The 19,815-nt window shown below is 35.7% G+C and overlaps 1 protein-coding gene across 2 annotated transcripts in view; it reads left to right on the top strand.

Moving 5' to 3' along the window:
- The window catches only part of STRN (striatin), a 94,148-nt gene that overhangs the window by 25,781 nt on the left and 48,552 nt on the right, over positions 1-19,815 (top strand). For both annotated transcript variants that reach the window (XM_028117141.2, XM_028117142.2), the window contains exons 2-3: positions 5,786-5,889; positions 13,332-13,405. In XM_028117141.2, coding sequence (XP_027972942.1) covers positions 5,786-5,889; positions 13,332-13,405 — 178 coding nt within the window. The remainder of the gene's footprint in view (positions 1-5,785; positions 5,890-13,331; positions 13,406-19,815) is intronic.

Here is a 19,815-nt window from a genome sequence, read left to right as displayed (position 1 = left end):
AGGTGACATTAGTGCAGGCAGAAGCAAGAGTTTTTAAAAAGTAGGCAGATTGTAGCTTAATAGTTCATAAGGTATAGCTATAAAAAAAATTAGATAACTGAATTCATCACTGTTCCATATTACTGGACAGTATTGGAGGCTAGGAATATATTTGCTCTCTAGAGAACTGTCTCTCTTTATTTCAGAAGGAATTCTGTTGTAGTGATGTGCAGGGAGAACCTTTAAGGGGCCCTTTGCACCATGCGTTTTTCTATCATATCCTTGTTGCTGATACTCCCACTACATTGCGTGTGAGTTTTCCAAGTGGTGATTCATTCATGGTCTTGGACTGTCATCTTAGTTCATTTGTGAGAATGCTGTGCTCTTTAGGGATATAAACTACTCAATCTCTTGGTGCTTTTTTCTCCTTTGTAAAAATAACGTAGTTGGATTAAAACATCCAAGACAAAGTCTACAAACTGGTGGCTTGTGGAGCCAGATCTGGTGAATGAAGTTGTTTGGCTGTAATTGTCATTACATTTTTCAATTAAGAGACTTTTACGCATAGTAACATGCCTGTGGTACGGCATTCAGAAGGTATAAGGACGGACATGGATATTTTAAAAGTAGTTTTAACTCCCGTTCCTCTTTCTCCCAGCCACCTAGTTACTTTCTCAGGAGACATTCAGAACGACTACATGTTTGTGAATCATTCCAGAGTTATTACTTATACATAGAAGCATAATAGTATATTTACCTTTTTTTTTTTAAACCAAATGGTTGCGAACTATATACATTGTTCTGTGTCTTGCTTTTTTTTTTTATTTAATCTATCTTGGGAATCATTCTAAATCAATATATCTAGAGCTGTCTGTAACAAATACGTAGCAATCCTTTGTATAGATGTATCCCACTTTCTTTTTATTTTTTCTTTCTTTCCTTCCTTCCTCCCTCCCTCCCTTTCTTCCTTCCCCACCCCTTCTCCCCCCTCCTCCCTCCCCCTTTCCCCCTCCCACCTTACCCTTCCTTTCTTTCAGTCTTTTTTTTCCCTTATGTCTGTCCTCCCCTTCCTGTCTTTTCAGTTAAATAATCCAATTCAAACAACAGTATCCTGCCATATTAGAAAAATCTTTATCTGGGATTTACTTTTTATTTTGAAAGGGTAAAGAGATTTATACCAGTTATTATGTTTTAGACTCAGGTGGTTTTTACAGAAGAAATTAGTCTGTAAGAACATATGTTTTAAGATCTTTTTTTCAATTTTCTGAGTAGAGTTTTCCAGAGGGAAAATATCTAAGAGATTGACTCTTTCTTCCTCTTTTTTTATAGATATCAGTTGAGGACCTGATTTTCCACTAGTGGTATTTATAATTTATTTAACCTGTCCCCTGTGGAGGGACATTAGAATTATACATACATTTTTGTGTGTATTCTTTCAGTGTATCATTTCACACGTGTGCAAATATATTTGAAGGATAACAATCTAGAATTAGAATTGCTGAGTAAAGAGTATGAGCATTTACAGAGTCAGTGGATGTTGCCAAATTGTCCCCTGTAGTGAAATTGATTTATATCATCACAGCCAACATGCAAATGCCTTTTCCCCCCAACATAATTGTTTTATTACATTATTGAACTTAGTCTGATGGAAAAGAGGAAATCTGATTATAGTTTTAATTGGTATTTCTCTTTCATGTGACATTAAACATCTTTTTAATATGTTTGAGGTTTTGTATTTCCTTTCTATGAGCATGTCCTTTGTATGTTTTTCTGTTGAGTCCTTATCTTACTGATTTGTAAGTGCTCTTAATATAGTAAGAAAAGCAAACTCTTGTGATTTGTGTTGACTGCATTTCCTATTTCATTTTGACATTTGTCAAAAAAGAATTGTCTTATTTCTCATAACAGGTTTTCAGCAACTTTTTAATTGCCATATACATGCAAATATTTTTTTGAGATAAAATGTATTAGTCTTTTATGGCTTTGGATTTTATCTTATTCTCAGAAAGGCTTTCCTAACTTTGAGATTATTAGAACAAAAACAAACCCTACCTTTTCTTCAAATGCTTTGGGGTTCTTTGAACATTTTTTTTTAAAGATTTTATTTATTTATTTGACAGAGAGAGAGAGAGAGCACAAGCAGGGGGAGCGGCAGTCAGAGAGAGAGAGGGAGAAGCAGGCTCCCCACTGAGCAAGGAGCCCAATGTGGGGCTCAATCCCAGAACCCTGGAATCATGACCTGAGCTGAAGGCAGATGCTTAACCGACTGAGCCACGCAGGCACCCCTGAACATTTTTTATTGTTTTGATGTGAGAAATATTTTCCAGGTGGCTGCCCATCAACATTTATTGAATAATCCACATTCCCCCCAGTGATCTGCAGCGTCCCCTTTAGCATATACTAAATTCCTGTATATATTTGGGTTTGTGTTTGGACTGTCCATACCATAGCTCTGTTCATGAATCAGTACCACCATTTAAGTGATTGTAGAATCATAATATCTTTTAAAATATCTCAGGGATTTTAAATAATTTGTTTATTTTGCTTTTTTTCCCATGTGTATTTTAGAATTCTCATGTGCTGTATTCTTTGCTTAGCTTTTATTTTTTTTCTTGGAAGTTTTATTCTCATCAGCTTATTTTTGTTATTAGAAATGGGATTGTTTTCTATCATTATAGAACTGTTTTCATAGCTCATGGGTTTTAATTTATTTTTTTTACATGTAGCTACTTCATTAAAATTCCTCTATTTTTTGTAAGACTTTATAGTCAGTTTCTTTGGATTTTCCTGGTATCCACTCATATCATTTGCAAGTGATAACAATTTTGTTTTCTTTTTTCTGTTTTTAAACTTCTTTCTTTCTTGACTGATGACATTGGCCACTACCTCCAGAACATGGTTAAATATTTGTGGTAAAAAATGGACATCCTTTTTTGTTCCTGATTGTCAGTACTTCTTGGGTTTTTCCATTATACATAATGCTGACTTTGAATTGAATTATTTGTATCTTATATTAGGGGGAGTTGGCATAGTGTTTGTTTCAAAACTAAAAAAAAAATAAATCTTACATTGACAGAACAGTTGCAAGGGCAATACACAGAATGTTTTTCTTCCTGAACCATTTGAGGGCAAGTTGCCAGCCAACCTGATAGGCTGTTGCCTCCCTCCAAATACTTTAGTGTTTATTTCCTATAAACAAGTACTATCTTATGTAACCACATATAACCATCAAAATCAGGAAATTAACACTGATACATTACTACCATCTAATCCTCAGACCCCATTCATGTTTCATCACTTGTCCTAATTAGGTCCTTTTATAGCCAAATTCAGTTCAAAATCATGTATTACATTTGGTTTTCATGTCTTTTTAGGCTCCTTCAATCTAAAACAGTCTTTCCTTGACTTTTATGAGCTGACACTTTTGAACATCACAAGAAAGTTAATGTGAAATGTCCCTTGACTTGAATTTGCCTGATACTTCCTTATGATTGATTTTAGGTTATGCATCTTTGGCAGAAATATCACAGAGCTATTCTGTGATCACCAAGAAATATCACCAATACTATTATTCTTTTTTGTTTGTCTTTCTAGGCAACTCCATCTTCTCTGTAACCTTTGTCTTAAACAGTTCTAGGTCTTTTATTTTTATTAAATATTTAACTAATCCAGTATGTGAATTGGTAGAAGGATGGGGAAGCAAGTGTACTGGAAACACAAGGAGTTTTTAATCACAGTAAAGACTTTCCAGTATTATGGGCTGAAGTTTCAGAATCATCCAGAAACCATGATGGTGGCAGAAATACAAAACTAGCCAAATGATATAGAGAGGAAGAAATTGGTCATTGATTTTATTATTACTCTGATTTTATAATTATGCAGATTTGATTATTATTTTTATTAAAGTCGTTTTGAAGAATGTATAGAATTCTATGCCAAAGCATTGTTTGGTCAAACAAGTTGGACTGTCATATCCTTTTGACAAGGCTTTCATTTTTTTCAGCTTTTATTATTCCTTTTTTTTAGCGGGTGAGTGTGGGGGGCAGATGTGGATGAGGGATAGAGGGAGAGAGAGAGAGAATCTTTTTTTTTTTTAAAGATTTTATTTATTTGAGAGAGAGAGAGCGAGAGAGAACATGAACAGGGAGGAGAGGGAGAAGCAGGCTCCCCATGAGCAGGGAGCCTGATGCAGGGCTCGATTCCAGGACCCTGGGATCATGACCTGAGCCGAAGGCAGATGTTTAACTGACTGAGCCACCCAGGTGCCCCAGGAAGGGAGAATCTTAAGCAGGCTCCATGCTCAGCACAGAGCCTGACCTGGGGCGCTCAGTCTCACAATCGCAAGATCACGACCCGAGCTGAAATCAGGAGTTGGAAGCTTAACTGACTGAGCCACCCAGGCGCCCCTCATTTTTGTCAGCTTTAAATACATTGTGTTATTATTATGCTTACATAAAATAATGATCTCCTTGCAGAATACATAATTTTGAAAGGTTTTATGATCATTAAGTTTGGGTAGTATAGATATTCTTTTTCTCTGTCTATGGTTGTCTTTGGACTATTTTTAATTCAGTAAGAAAAAAATAATCCTTCTTTAATTGCAATTTCAAGAGCTTATTGAAATAAAAACAAAAACAGCACTACTTACATCTTGAAAATTATAAGATCCTTGGTAAATTGGATTTTGTATTCAGTATGGTACTGAAAACATAGAAAGGAGTGTTAATTCAAACAGTGGTTCACTCACTAAACTTTAGTTGGACAATTCACAATTTCTTAAGGATGTGGTATGGTCATCATTAAATATAAGTTCCTGCTTACTTAAATGGAAAGCACTGTGGAAATATAAGTAACATTGTTATCTGCACTAATGTAATAGAAACGGAAGGGGAAAGCATATGAGAATAGTGAAATCGATGGCTATTCTTAAGGATCCTAAAATCTCTTCTGCCCTATTCTTAGTGGTGTTACGAGTTACTTTAACAAGTTAGTGTTTGCAACTAGTTTCAGTTCCTTAAGTGGAAGATACTATTTCAATTCTGAATGTCTTTTTAGATATTCTGGAGAGCCACTCTTACCTAGCTGTTTTTCTGAAGACAAAAGTTTTACAGTTTGTTTACATGTTAAAATGTAGGGGTTTTTTTTTGTTTTTGTTTTTTTCTTTAATTATTCCTTGAAGGGGCCAGGAACCTATGGAGGGCTGTGGTTTCTGATTTTCCTTTTTTGAACTTTCACTTTTTTTCTGCACATTAAATCTTCTAAAAGAGGCTGGGGTGAAAGTGGGGATTGAGAAAAGGCAGCTCTTTATTGTTTGCAGGGGAGGTCCAGAATAAAGTCTTTCAAGACAATCTTAAGTCCATCATAAGATTTATATATGTGGTGAAGCTCTGAGAACTGTTACTTCGCAGTGGTATTACAAGAACTCAGGATTTTACTATCCCCTTTCCCCATCTTCACTCTTTATAAAAGAGAAGCCCCCTCAATGCCATAAACACTTGAGTAAACTATACTGTACACTTTGCATATGTCTGCATTTATATTGGTTGTTTTAGATTATAGACTCTTAGAGGACACAGTCTACCTGTTGTAACATCCCTGATCTGAAGTAAAATGCATATTTAAAAAAAAGGTTTTTTTCCCCTTGCAATCAGTGCCTTTCTATATACTTACGCACTTGTGACACATATGTAGAAGGAAACGTATTTGTATCTAAGTGTCCTATCTCCCAAAGTTTCTTTCTTCAACTGGGTTAAAAAGTTTTTTTATTTGGTCTAATTTTAGTTTTGTCTTTCTTTTCCCTACTCAGGCCCAGATTGCTTTCCTTCAGGGGGAAAGAAAGGGTCAAGAAATTTTGAAGAAGGATCTTGTGAGGAGGATCAAAATGCTGGAGTACGCTCTTAAACAGGAAAGGTAATTCAATAAAATGGAAGATGATGTTCTCTTTAAAGATTGGAGTAATTTTTGTCATTCCTAAAACAAATCCAAATTTTAATACTTAATACTTTTGAATTCAGGAAATAGTATATGTAATACACATTTAAAAATGGTTGTAATATGTTAATGTTCTTGTGAATGTTTAATAATCATGACCAATAAACTGATTTACATCATTTAAAAAAAAATTTAGCAACATTTTTCCTCTTCCCTGTCCTTTCTTAAGAAACTTACGTGTTTCCGAGCTGTCATTATCCATTTCTTTATGGAATTGAAATCGTTTTTGAGTTGTGAAGGAAATTTCTGTGATGCTTACTCCCTCATCAACTAGTATTATTCACTTTGATGTGTTTTCTTTGGGAAAAAATGCAGACTGTATTGAGAATCTTTTTTATCTTTTTCTAGACTTTTTTTTTTTGGTATTTTGTTCCTTTGCTATCAGCACTATTCATCTCTCTCCAGAAGTGAATCCTAACTTTCTATGTTGCTAGGTCTAAGATACTCAAGCAATTAAGCTCGGGTCACAGGTAAAGGACAACGGGTCATAGATGAGAATTTTGGAAGTTTTCATATGAATTATAAGTTTATTTGTTTTAACAGGTGGTCTTTGGATTTTTTGTTTTTAGATAATTTTTTGTTTTTGTTTCTGATAATTGAGTACTTGATAGGCGGTATTGAAATTCTCTATTTTGCTTGTTTTGACCACATACTTTTCTCATTTCTTTGAAGTTGATGAATGGGCTGTTTGCAAAACTGCCATAAAATAGCATTTAACAGATGATATTTGTGAATATTAAGAAGCAGATTAAACTTTAATAGGACTTGTTTTCACCTTTACACAGGATCTTTGAATGGCACAAGAAATTGAAAACAGGCTGACCTCTTGGTTAAAAAATAGATGATTCTTTTTATTCCTTGAGAGGTTGTTTAAAAGCTGTATTGGAGAGATGGGTGGGGGGAGGGAAACTACTTTTAAAAGCATGCGGTTTGGGAATATTTGAGATTTTAAGCAATCTAATTATAGGCATCATGGAAGAGAAAGAATAATAACATTAATAATGGCAGCTATTTATTAACTACTGTGTACCAGGCCCTGAAGCTTAAAAACAAAGTAACTTGAGTAGAGTTGCAAAGCTGTAGGAGAGCTGTGGTTCAGATCCCTCAGGTCTGTCTGATTCTGAAGCCTATACTCTTTACCAATACATGATTCTATCTTGTAATACAGAAGAGTTAAAATATACATATACTAAAGTAACCAGGGATGTTTTGTGTGTATGTGCGTGTATGAGTGTGTCCCTTCTCGTTAAACATATTCATTAATATATCCATCCAACTTAAGCACTGTGCTGGAGCTGAGTATAAACATAGGTCACTGTCCCTGTCCTTAAGGGCTCAGAGTAGCAGGAAACACACTTGTAAACCACAAAAGTGCAGTGCAGTACGATAAGTGCTATTGGAGATGTCTGTACAGGGTACATTCGGGTCACAAAGAAGGGAGTGGTTATTTGGATCTGGAAGGTGGAAGTAGAAGGAAGGATGTAATTGGAGAGGAGGTGAGACTTCAACAGTATCATAAAAAATAAGATGTTCGCCAGATAGGCAAGGTTCAAGAAGTAGAGAGGATATGTTTGACAGGGAACAAAGTAGTTTGGTGTGTTACAGAAATATGCAGTCACTGTGTGTCGACGGTAGGATGTTAGTTGTGATTTAATAAATGATAATGGTAGATGTGAGCAAGAGCCAGATGATGGAGAACTTAACTAAGGAGTTCAGACTTTTATCTTCCATATAATAGGGAACATTGAAAGTTTTTCAAAACCTTTTATTCTGAAATTTCTCAAGCTAATAGTAGTTGCAAGAACTACATGCCTTTTACCCGGATTCACCCAGTTGACAACATTTTGCTGTATTTACTGGTATGTTCACTCTGTAGGCGTATTGCTTTTTTTCTGAATCTTTTGCTACTTAGATGCAGATGTTATACCCCTTTGCCCCTGAATACCTCGGTATATATCTTCTAAGAGCAAGGAGATTCCCTTATATAATTACAACTCTTTATCAAATTAAGGAAATTTAATGTTGATATAGCACTGTTATCTAATATAGCCCATATTCATATGCTCCGGTGATCTTTTTTTTTTTTTTAAGATTTTATTTATTTGACAGACAGCGAGAGAGAGAACACAAGCAGGGGGAGTGGGAGAGGGAGAAGCAGGCTTCCCACTGAGCAGGGAGCCCAATGTGGGGCTCGATCCCAGGACCCTGGGATCATGACCTGAGCTGAAGGCAGATGCTTAATGACTGAGCCACCCAGGTGCCCCTCCAGTGATGATCTTAATAGCATTTTCCCCATCAAATGTCCCAGTAATGATTTTTATAGTACTTTTTCTTCCTGCTCTAGGATCCAGTCTAGGAATACGTATTGTATTTAGTTGTCATGCAGTTGAAAGGAGCATGGAATAGTGTGAAAGAGATTTTAGAAAGATCACCCTGACTTCGTTATGGGGGATGGACTGGAAAGATCTATGAATAGAAGCAGGAAGAGTCTAATAGTCTAGGATGAGAAATTATAACATGGTAGCTGCTGGAATAGAGGAGGCATCAGCTATGAAACATTTTAAATAGAATCCATAAAAATTATAATTCAAGAATGGTTCCCAGGTTCCTGGCTTGAGTGAAAGTTTTATAAGTTATCAAATGAATTAAAGATTAAGAAGTAAGTATTGAAAAGCAGATATGGGAGTGGGACTCAGGACTAGAGATGTATACTTGGGTACCATAAGTATTGTGGATAAAGTTATAGGAGTAGTTGAAACAAGCAGAACAAGTATTATGGGAGAAGAAGACAGAATCAGCTGGAGCCACAGGAAATGGAAGTGTTTGAGGAAAAGGCAGATGGAGGAAGGGCCAGCAAAGGAAGTGTTGGAGAAGGAAGGAGAGAGCAGTATGTTGGACGCAAGCTAAAGAAGGTGGGAGTTTGACAATTGCAGATGCCCAGCAGACTCCAGGTAAGTTGTAAGCTGAAAGTAGTTATCTAGATGTGCCAGGTAGGAGCTTGCTGGTCTCCTTGCCAGGATAGTTTCAGTGAGGTAGCAGGAACATAAACCAGATCACAGGGGATTGAGGGCTGAGAAGGACAGATGAAGTGGAGACAGATACAGTCGCTTATTTTTTCAAGTAGTTTGACTTTGAAAAACAGGAGAGATAACTGGCTGGGTCTAAGGAAGATTTTTTTTTTTTTTTAAACTAATGGAATTCTCCTGATTCCAGAGTCACTGATTTTGTATCTTTTGAAATTTATGGAATGATTTGAGATTATTCCTGATGTTATGGCACTACTTAAGTGTAATAAGGAATAAATAAAGCATTTCTTTCTGGATTAGAGCTCTTAAACATTTCAGTTCTTTAACTCTGAAATTATTTTTCGAATTCTTTAATGCCAGGAATTTTTAAAATTTTGGAGTTCTAGAACATTTCAGTTCTTCTGATTCTGAAATTATTTTTCTAATACTTTAAGCCAAGAATTTTTAAGGAGTTTTATTGAGCATAATTTGAAACATAAATGTAGAGAGACTAATATCTTTTATATACACCTCCAAGCCTCAACAGTTAATGTTCCTGTCATTCTTACTTCATCTTTATCTATTTTAGGACAGCAAATTCTAGACATCTTGTCATTTACCCTGACATACCTAAGGGTAAGGATCATGATTTAGAATTGCTGTGTTACAGATTTTCTAAGTAGTCCCACTTAAAAAGATCCAAAATTAAGTGAAACTGAATCTTTAACATTATAGGAAGATTACTCACCTAGCCAGGAATTTATCAAGGCATTCCTTAACGTGTGATAGAATATGTAAAATGAGGAAATTTACATGTAATTTTTCAAGAACACATAGTGTTTAAGATTTACTCAGGAACTTCTATACTGAAGAACCTTAAATACTACATAAAATACAATTCTGAAACATTCCATTTTTCCGCATTTCTCTCTTTCACCTGCACTATAAAAACCCACATGTCCTCCTTGCCTCTGATATTTCCATATTCTAATTCATCTTCCACATTCATAGGATTCATTTTTTGAAATACATATATTATATCCCTGCTTGAAAATATGTAGCTAATTTCAAAGATCTTAGTAAGACTTCTTACAGCCAGGCCTCTTTCTAGTCCTGTACACACACACACACACACACACATACACACACACACACACACACACACACACACACGCGCCTTTTTTTTGACCCATGATGTATTTTTTTCCCCACTTTTTCTTCTGACAGAAATACTTTTCATCAATCTATTCGTCTGTTTGGAAAACCACTGGTTTTTTGAGGTTTAGCTAAAATCTCATATGTTACCTTTTTTTTTGGTAGTTCTCCTTGACACCACCTTTGACAGAATTAGATAATCTCTTATGTGAATTCCTATAACATTTGATATATCTCATAACTCTTATCACAGGGTGCTGTTGTTATTTATTTTAATTTCTATCTCTTAGGCATCTCCTTGCTTCTACCCTTAATTGACTACAAACTGCCGGTTATTCCCAGCAGCCAGTACAGTGCCTGACATGTCATAAGAATTCAGAAACAGTTCATTGATTTAATCAGATTATTTTTAGCATCAACATTTAAAATGTGATTGAGATGCTATGTTATATTCCTAGCACATTATATATAATAAAAGACTTTGAAACAAAGCTATAACGGGACTTCTTTATTATTATACAATTTTTATGCTCTTTTATCCAGTAAAGGTCAGTTGGGAGGCCTAGCTATGTATCAGACATAGGGTTCTTAGGCATGAGATCTGCTATTTATTTTACAGTCACATTTAGACAAAAAGATAAGGGAATAAGAAGATTGGTAAATAACACAGTGAGATGAAGTATTAAAACCATGGGAAACAATATGAGTGAGAAAGGTATTTGGCATGTTAGCTTCAAAAGGAATGTTGCTAAGTTGAGAAGGGTTCTGGGAGTAAGGTTTTTTTCAGTGAATTTAACAGTTTAGTAGGGAGACCCTGCTTTAAGGGAACACAGCCTATGGTAAACAAGACAGTTCTTTACTTACTTTGTCTAATCTTTTATGAAATGTTAGCTCATAGTATGTTATTTTTATTACATACATTGTAAAGAATATTTCTATTCCTCTTTTATATAAACTCTGTTGCAGTTTTTCCCAAGACCACTAGAATGCACTATAGTGCAGTATTTTTATATAGAAATGTTTTTCTGTGTGTGTGTGTGTGTGTGTGTGTTTGTGTCTGTGTGTGTGTGTGTGTGTGTGTATGAAAATGAACTCCATAATATTTTATTGCTACTTTTATTCCATCCTCAGACCAGTTACTTTCAATTGCTATTTGACTTTTAGGAGGTATTGTTACTTTGTTTCATGGTAGGTGAAAAGTCTGAAGATTGACAAATATTGAGAACCTTGTTTAATTTCTGGTAACTGTAAGTAAAATTCAGTGGCTATAAATCTTATTCTCTAATAATCAACATTATTACAAATACATTGAAATAGACTAGGAAATGTTTGGTGATGAAATCTTTGTGATTAACAGAAGCATTGGGAATAGAGAAAAAGATGTTCTAGTTAATTTGGAACAAAAGTATTTACTAAAAATTTAAAAAAAAGAAATATATGCATGTTGTTAATTAACCAGATAACACAATATGGTCTCCCTTTATGTATTGCTTTCCCTTCCCAAAGGAAATCTTACTAATGTCTTACGTATTCTTCCAGAAATCTTCTATACATATGACATATATATATAACACATATATAGAACAAATATTCTTTTTTATTTTTAATGTGTATATATTATTACAAAACATTCTGTACATATGCAAAACATATAAAGACTAATATATGCTACTATACTTGTTGCCGACCTTAAATAGAACATCAGCTGTCTGTAATTTTCATAGGTTTTCTTAAGATCCTCCTCTATATAAACATTGATTTTTCTGTTGTAACTATAAAATAATATGAATTCCAGTACTTTGCCCATTTGAGCAAATAATTTTCATTTCCTTTATACCTTTTTTGAAATATAAAAACTTCTTTAAGTGCTGAATTAATTATTATTACTGTTATCCTAACCTTATTGCATTTAATATTTATTATGAATGGCCTCAATATTTTGGGGAAGCAAACAAGTCAAAATATATAAATACATTACGTAAGTATGGCCATTTTTGATTGACCTTTAAAATTTTTACTTTATCTGGATTATTTTTCTGGTCTCAGATGTTTAAATCTGAAATGGTGAAATCAGGTTAGCCAGAAATAATTATATTCAGCTAGCTTTAAAAGGGAAATAGATAAGAATTTCTCTTCATAGTCCTTCCTGAAAAGGCAAAGGATATCTTGACTATTAACAAAAAATGTATTCATTCCTATTGAAATACCTTATTCAACACTGGTGATTAGGGCTGATTCCCCTTCTCTCCTTTGGATTGTTTACTGTAATGCCTACTTGGTAAATCGTAATGGACTGACAAGGCACAGAGTATTATAGATGACTTAAAACTTTTTTTTGAGTCTAGTTGACACACAGTGTTACATTAGTTTCAGTTGTCTAGCACAGTGATTCATTATCTCTATATGTTATGCTGTGTTTACCGCGAGTGTAGGTACCATGTGTCACCATACAGTGCTATTACAGTTTCATCAACTGTTGTATTTGTTGTACCTTTTGTTCCTGTGACTTACTCATTCCATAACTCAGGCCTGTATCTCCCAGTCCCCTTTCCCCGTTTTGCCCATTCCCTCACTGCCCTTCCCTCTGGTAAGTCTCTGTTTTCTATATTTATAGGTCTGATTCTGCTTTTTGTTTGTTTATTCATTTGTTTTGTTTTCTAAGATTACACACATGAGTGAAACCATTTGGTATTTGTCTTTCTCAGTCTGACTTATTTCACTTAGCATGATATCCTCTGGGTCCATCCATGTTGTCACAGATAGCAAGATCTCACCCTTTTGTTATGGCTGCATAATACTCCGTTGTATGTGTATACCATTAGATGAGTTTTCTTTTTATAAATACATCAATTTTGAGAAAGGTTAGTCTTCTACAAGTTTATTTCGTAATCCAAATATATGTACTGCTTTTGATGGTAGAATTGTAACTTGGAAATCATCAAGAAAATTTGAATACTATAGAAACTAGAATGTTATATGTAATTATAGAAAGATTTATGGTTCCCAGTGTTTCTCTTTTATTTGTTATAATGGCACTTGATGGTGTAACAACAATAATAATGACAACCACTTTGACACTGTGGAAGCCTACTTTGAAAGGTAGCCAGGACTACTGCGTACTGATGACTACTCCTATTACATATCCTAAAGTTCATTTAAATATGTTTTAAGATGGTTTGTATTTTCTTATTTCTTTGTTAGAGCCAAATACCACAAGTTGAAATATGGGACAGAATTGAATCAGGGAGATATGAAGCCTCCAAGCTATGATTCTGGTAAGCTAATTTTAAAGGAAGTTTAAGTGATTAAAAAGAAGTTGACATCTAGTATTTATAGCAGCAATATTTATAACTGCAAATTAATTTCTAATTATTGCATATTAGTGATTTTTTTCTGACCTACTTATCTTTAGCGCTAATCATTTAGTGTCATTTAAATGATTTTCCATCTTGGGTGCCTGGGTGGCTCAGTCTGTTAAGCGACTACCTTCAGCTCAGGTCATGATCCTGGAGTCCCTGGATCGAGTCCTGCATCAGGCTCCCAGCTCGGCGGGGAGTCTGCTTCTCCCTCTGACCCTCCCCCCTCTCATGTGCTCTCTCTCTCTCTCATTCTCTCTCTCTCCCAAATAAATAAAAAAAAATGGTTTAAATGATTTTCCATCACCTTCCTTCCTTTTTCTTCTTCCCCTTTCTTTTAGTTCCCATTTTCTGCTTATGTTCTACACTTCCTGGAAAGATCAGAATTCATGGGGTAACATACTAACGTAACTGTGTCTTGCCTGGTTTCCTAGTATTAATGGGAACTTTGAGATGTGTGGTACAAAGTACATCAAGCCCTTGAAATCCTGAGAGAAAGAGAAGGAATGATGGAGTTCAGAGATTTCTTTTCAAGTACAGGGAATTCCTAATCCCTTCAGCCTCATCCCTCAGTTGCAGGTGCAAAATTGTTTTTGGATTTTCTTATGCACAGAAGATTCTGCAGCCAGACCATCTTTTAACAGCTGAAACATTTATGATCTTTTTGTGTTATTTCTTCTTTTTTATTCTCCTACCTTCCTTGTCATCCCTACAAAAATAACACTTTGTAAACAATCAAATACTAAGGATATAGACATAATTGACTTATTAGTAGGTATAACAGATAGTAGGAAAAGTTGTTCAAGTTATGTTTCAAATGAGTATGTTTTGACAATTTCAGATTAAATTTCTAGATCAAATATCTGAAGATATCAATTAGTTTATATCATTTATATGCTGAAATATATGAAATATATGCCTTGTACTAGGGGCTCTATGTATTTTACCTATGTGAAAATTGAACTCAGAGAAGTGGAGAAACTTAAGGTCACACAATTATTTTTTTTTAATTTTTTTATTGTTATGTTAATCACCATATATTACATAATTTGTTTTGGTGTACTGTTCCATGATTCATTGTTTGTTCATAACACCCAGTGCTCCATGCAGAATGTGCCCTCCTCAATACCCATCACCAGGCTAACCCATCCCCCACCCTCCTCCCCTCCAGAAACCTCAGTTTGTTTTTCAGAGTCCATCATCTCTCCTGGTTCGTCTCCCCCCTCTGACTTACTCCCCTTCATTCTTCCTCTCCTGCTATCTTCTTCTTTTTCTTAAAATATGTTGCGTTATTTGTTTCAGAAGTACAGATCTGTGATTCAACAGTCTTACACAATTCATAGCGCTCACCGTAGCACATATCTTCCCCAATGTCCATCACCCTGCCACCCCATCCCTCCCACCCCCAACCACTCCAGCAACCCTCAGTTTGTTCCTGAGATTAAGAATTCCTCATATCAGTGAAGTCATATGATACATATCTTTCTCTGATCGAAGGTCACACAATTATTAAGTAATGGGAATATGGATCTGAGCCCGGGTCTAATGACTGCAACATTCATATATATATTTTTAAAGTTTGTTTGTTTGTTTATGTAATCTCTACACCAGGGTGGGGCTCGAACTCATAACCCCAAGATCAAGAGTCGCATGCTCTTCTGACTGAGCCAGCCAGCTGCCTCATACCTTGAGAGTCCAAAATTCATATTAGCCCTCTTTTACCATACTGCTTCTATATTTGACAATATATGAAAAAAACCTTATAAGATCTGAATGTGCTGCTGATTTTAAAGTTCAATTCAGTGTAGTAATGTTAACACATTTCCCTAGCTGAATATTGAATCCATGAGATTTAGAGCAGTATCTGTTGATCATTGGCATATTTTTTCCTTTGTTTTTTAAATTTTTCTATCTTGCTTTGGTGTCTCTCCTTTTGACTTGAGATTCACTTAAATGTTTTAAATTTAAACTGTTTGTTAAAGGCTGTCCTAAAAGTATCTTGTCTGATTCACAGAAGTGATTTAATCAGGATTTTTATATAAAAAAAAGTTTGTTACCTTATTTCTAGGTATTATTTTAGGAGTACAAAAGTCTAATTGCAACATATACGAAATGTTTATAAGTAAACAACGTGGTTATAGAAAAAGTTTGACTCTTATGCATGTAAGTTCAGCTCTGCCCTGACACTTTAAATATTTGTGATATTATTTAATCTTTCGGAGATTGCTCTGCTGCTTATCTGAAACTGGGAAAATAGTGGAAATAATTCATAACTTTCAGGTTTATTTTCTTAGTATACAACACATGGTTAGTACCTAGTGTAATTCCATCTATTGATTTTTCACAGTTTATTTACAAATATTAAATATGTAATGCTTGTCAGACCTAGCTTCAAATTCAGTGAATAAGATAACAATGCCCTATTGGATTTTTACAGGGAAGATAAGAAAAAAGTGATTACAGTAAAATGACATGTATAATGGGGAAGGTAAGGTATTATAGAGCACGATATCTAGTCCTAAGTAGTCAAATGGTGTTTAAAGTTAACATCTGAAGGACAAGTAAGAATTGGCCAGGGAAAGTGAACTTACTAAATATTTGCTGAATGAGAGGTGGGAGAAAGGCAGGGGGAAGAATCTGGCACATTTGAGAAATAAAATAACTGGCTAGTAGAGAAAGGGAGGGAAGGAGTATTTCTAGATGGAGCTAGAGAATTAGCGGGGGAAGTGGGGAGGGCAGATGGTAAAGTATGTTACAAGGGTCTTGTAAAATATGTTAAGGAATTTACATTTTATCCTACGAGTTTTGAGAACGTATTTGAAGGATCAGATTTCTCTTAGATCCCACAGGCAGCAGTGTAGCAGGTGGATCAGAGAGCAGCTGGATCGGTGACAGGGAGCCTGGTGAACGGACTGTTGCAGCCTCCTGGCTAAATGAGGAAGGCTGCCTTGACAGGGCACTGACTGGACCTGAAGAGAGAGGGGGCGTGTTCAGGAAATACGGTGTAAAATCTGCAGGAATGAGTTCCAGTTTTGATGTAGGGAATGAAAAAAAGGGACATTCAAAGATGACCCCCACACTTCTAGTTCTCAGAACTAGGTAGGAAGTAGATTTGGAAGATGATGGGTTCGCTTTTGGATTTATTAGTTAGGCAATCAAGTGAAGATGGCTGGAGCTCAAACCAGAGGTGTGGCTTTGATACGTAGATTTGAGAGGCATCAGCACATGGTCCCAAAGGCACTGAGGTCATTGTGGAGGAGGAAGAGGCCCCCCCCCCACCTCCCACTCCAGACTTTATTCAGGGTGAGAAGAGGACCTGGATTGGAGCCCTGAGGAATGGCAACACTTAAAAAACTGGTAGAAGAATAGAAAGGTGAAAAGGAAATGATAAGAATTATCTTAACCGTAGGATGGAAACCAGGAGAAGAGAGGGATTCCAGAAATAAGGACTCTAAAGCACTATGATTAACAACCAGAGGTTCTAAAGAGTAGCTTTAAGATTCACAGATCTGTACCTCTGAAACAAATAATACAACATATGTTAAAAAAAAAAAGGAAGAATGAAGGGGAGTAAGTCGGAGGGGGAGACGAACCATGAGAGACAATGGACTCTGAAAAACAAACTGAGGGTTCTAGAGGGGAGGGGGGTGGGGGGATGGGTTAGCCTGGTGATGGGTATTAAAGAGGGCACGTACTGCATGGAGCACTGGGTGTTATACGCAAACAATGAATCATGGAACACTACACCAAAAACTAATGATGTAATGTATGGTGATTAACATAATAATTAAAAAAGATTTAGTGACACATGGGTCATTACTGTGGGCGGTTTTAGGAGAAAGGTAAGGATAGAAACAAAGACATGAGTGGAAAATGAAGACTAAGTGCAGTTACCTGTAAGTCAGGAAGCTTAGATTGTGAAGGTGGAAGAGAGGGAGAGCTGAAAGGGTATACGTGGAGTCAAGGAAAGTGTGTGTGTGTGTGTGTGTGTGTGTGTGTGTGTGTGTGTGTGTGATGTGTTTCTTAGAGGAGGAGCAAATAAAAAGAGAGAAGACATATTCAGAATGGGAAGGTATCTGAAGAAGCACAGAGATTGGATTCTGAATTAGCTGGAGAATGGTGGGAGGAGCATGTCTTTTATTGTTCCCAAGAAAGAATGTAGAAGTTAGGTGATGGATTTGTAGGTTTGGGTTTCACTTTGGTGGTGGGTATTTAATATGATAGCTTTATGTGTAAGACTGGATTACCTGCTAAGAATGTATAATAGGTTTAAGAAAAGTAGAGAATGTTTAAAATAATAATGAGCGGGAGGGCAAACTGATAACAAATAGTAGGATTGAGAAAAGCTAAGGGTCCAGTTGACAATTGTGATCATGAGTTTATATAGATGCATTGGTTTGCATACTTGACAGCTTGGACAAAAATTAAATAGAATGAAAATAGTTCCTAGTTGAATTCATTGAATTCATGCAGAGACCAAAGAGACAAGAAATTTGAGGACATAGACTAAAGAATAATTGAAGTGATAGACTGTGAACTACAACTAGAGAGGAAAGGAAGTGAAGACAAAAGGAGGCTAATGGGTAGAAGAGAGGGGATAGGCTGTGGTCTGGAGCAGGCCAGCAAACTTTTCCTGTAAAGGCCAGATAATAATATTTGGGCTTTTTAGGCCATATGTTCTCTGTTGCAGCTACTCAACTCTGACATTCTAACATAAAAGTAGCCACAACACACAAATGAATGAGTATGGCAGGCCACATTTGACTTGCAGGTTGTAATTTGCTGGCCCCTGGTCTAAGGTCCCAGCTAAATGAAAGAACTAGTGAGGTGGGAATATGAGTCTGAAGAATACGCTCAGAGAGAGAGTTTGCATCTGCGTCTGTTCTTCATAATGACAAAATCTAAGGTATGACAGCTAGAGAGGGTGGTGGTTGTGGGGAGGCATGAATATTAACTTCGCTCAAGATGAGGTAAACGTTTGGTTGCAGAGGAAGCGTGTAAGTCTAGTTCCAAGTGTTACTGAGGGATTTGTGGGTGACAGTGATGAAGACAGTGACTAGGAGAGGGTTTACCCAAACAGGGTGAACTTTAAAGAAGCAGGAATTCTTCTAGTCTTTGCTCTTTTATCCATTTACGATATATATATATATTTTTAAACTGATAATCCAGACTTTTTCTGAGACATTTTTCACAATAAAATTAGTTTCCCTTCTGACTCCCCCCCCCTCAATTTTATTCTGTATCCAAACCTTTACATTTCTACCTTAGGAAATTTTACCCCAGGTTATGTTAAAATTTATTTATTTTCCATATTTTAGCTTCTTTTATTTAATATTAGAAACCACGTACATATTAAAAGTAGAATACTTTTATACAGAGTGACAAATTCTTTTAATCGAGATGTTTAGACCATTTACATTTAATGTGACTAATGATATGGTTAGATTTAAAGCTACCCCCTTTGCTGTTTGTTTTGTTTGTTCAGTCTGTTCTTTGATCCCTTTCCTCTCACGGATTTCTTTGGGATAATCTAGTTTTTTTTTTATCATTCTATTTTATCTCTTGCTGACTTATTAGCTATAACTCTTTGCTATTTTGGTGGTATACTTTTTTTTTTTTTTTTTTAGCTTAACCACAGTCTGTCTTTAAGTGACAATATACCACTTCTTATAGTATGAGAGCCTTGTAACTATGGATTTCTATCTCTCTCTTTGGCAGTTTTCACATATTTTGCTTCTCTTGTAAGTCACGCACTATATTATTATTTTTGTTAGTCAATTCTCTTTTAAAGAGATTTAAATAATATAAAAAGTATATATTTCCAGTGCTCATCATTCTTTGTGTGGATCCATATTTTCTAGTGTCATACATAGTCCATCTGCCTCAGGGACTTTTATATATCCTGTGATATGGGCTGCTGCCGATGAGTTTTTTCAGCCTTTGTGTGTCTGAGAAAGTCTTTTGCTTGCTTGCATTGTTTCTGATGAGATATCTTCTATCAAACTTATCTCTGTTCTTTATGCAGAATGTGACCTTTTTCTCTGGCACTTTTAAGATTTTTCATTTTGTCATTGGTTTTAAGCATTTTCATTATGATGTGCTTTGGTGTAGTCCCCAGGTGACCCCCCCAATGTTTCTTGTGCTTGGGGTTCATTGAGTCTCTTGGATCTGTGGATTTAGAGTTTTCATGAAATATACAACTTTTCAGCCATTCTTTCCTCAGATACTGTTTTTGTTCCCCTTCCTATGCCACAATCTAGAAACTCTGTCAAGGCAGTAAGCTGGAATAATCACAGGGCTCACTGTGTGTTTCCTTTCTCTCAGGGATT

This window comes from Eumetopias jubatus, unplaced genomic scaffold (assembly GCF_037043125.1).
Source record: "Eumetopias jubatus isolate StellerSeaLion01/CBP00866 unplaced genomic scaffold, mEumJub1_p1.0 scaffold_9, whole genome shotgun sequence".
Classification (NCBI taxonomy): Eukaryota; Metazoa; Chordata; class Mammalia; order Carnivora; family Otariidae; genus Eumetopias; species Eumetopias jubatus.
This window is presented reverse-complemented; position numbering and strand designations above follow the sequence as displayed.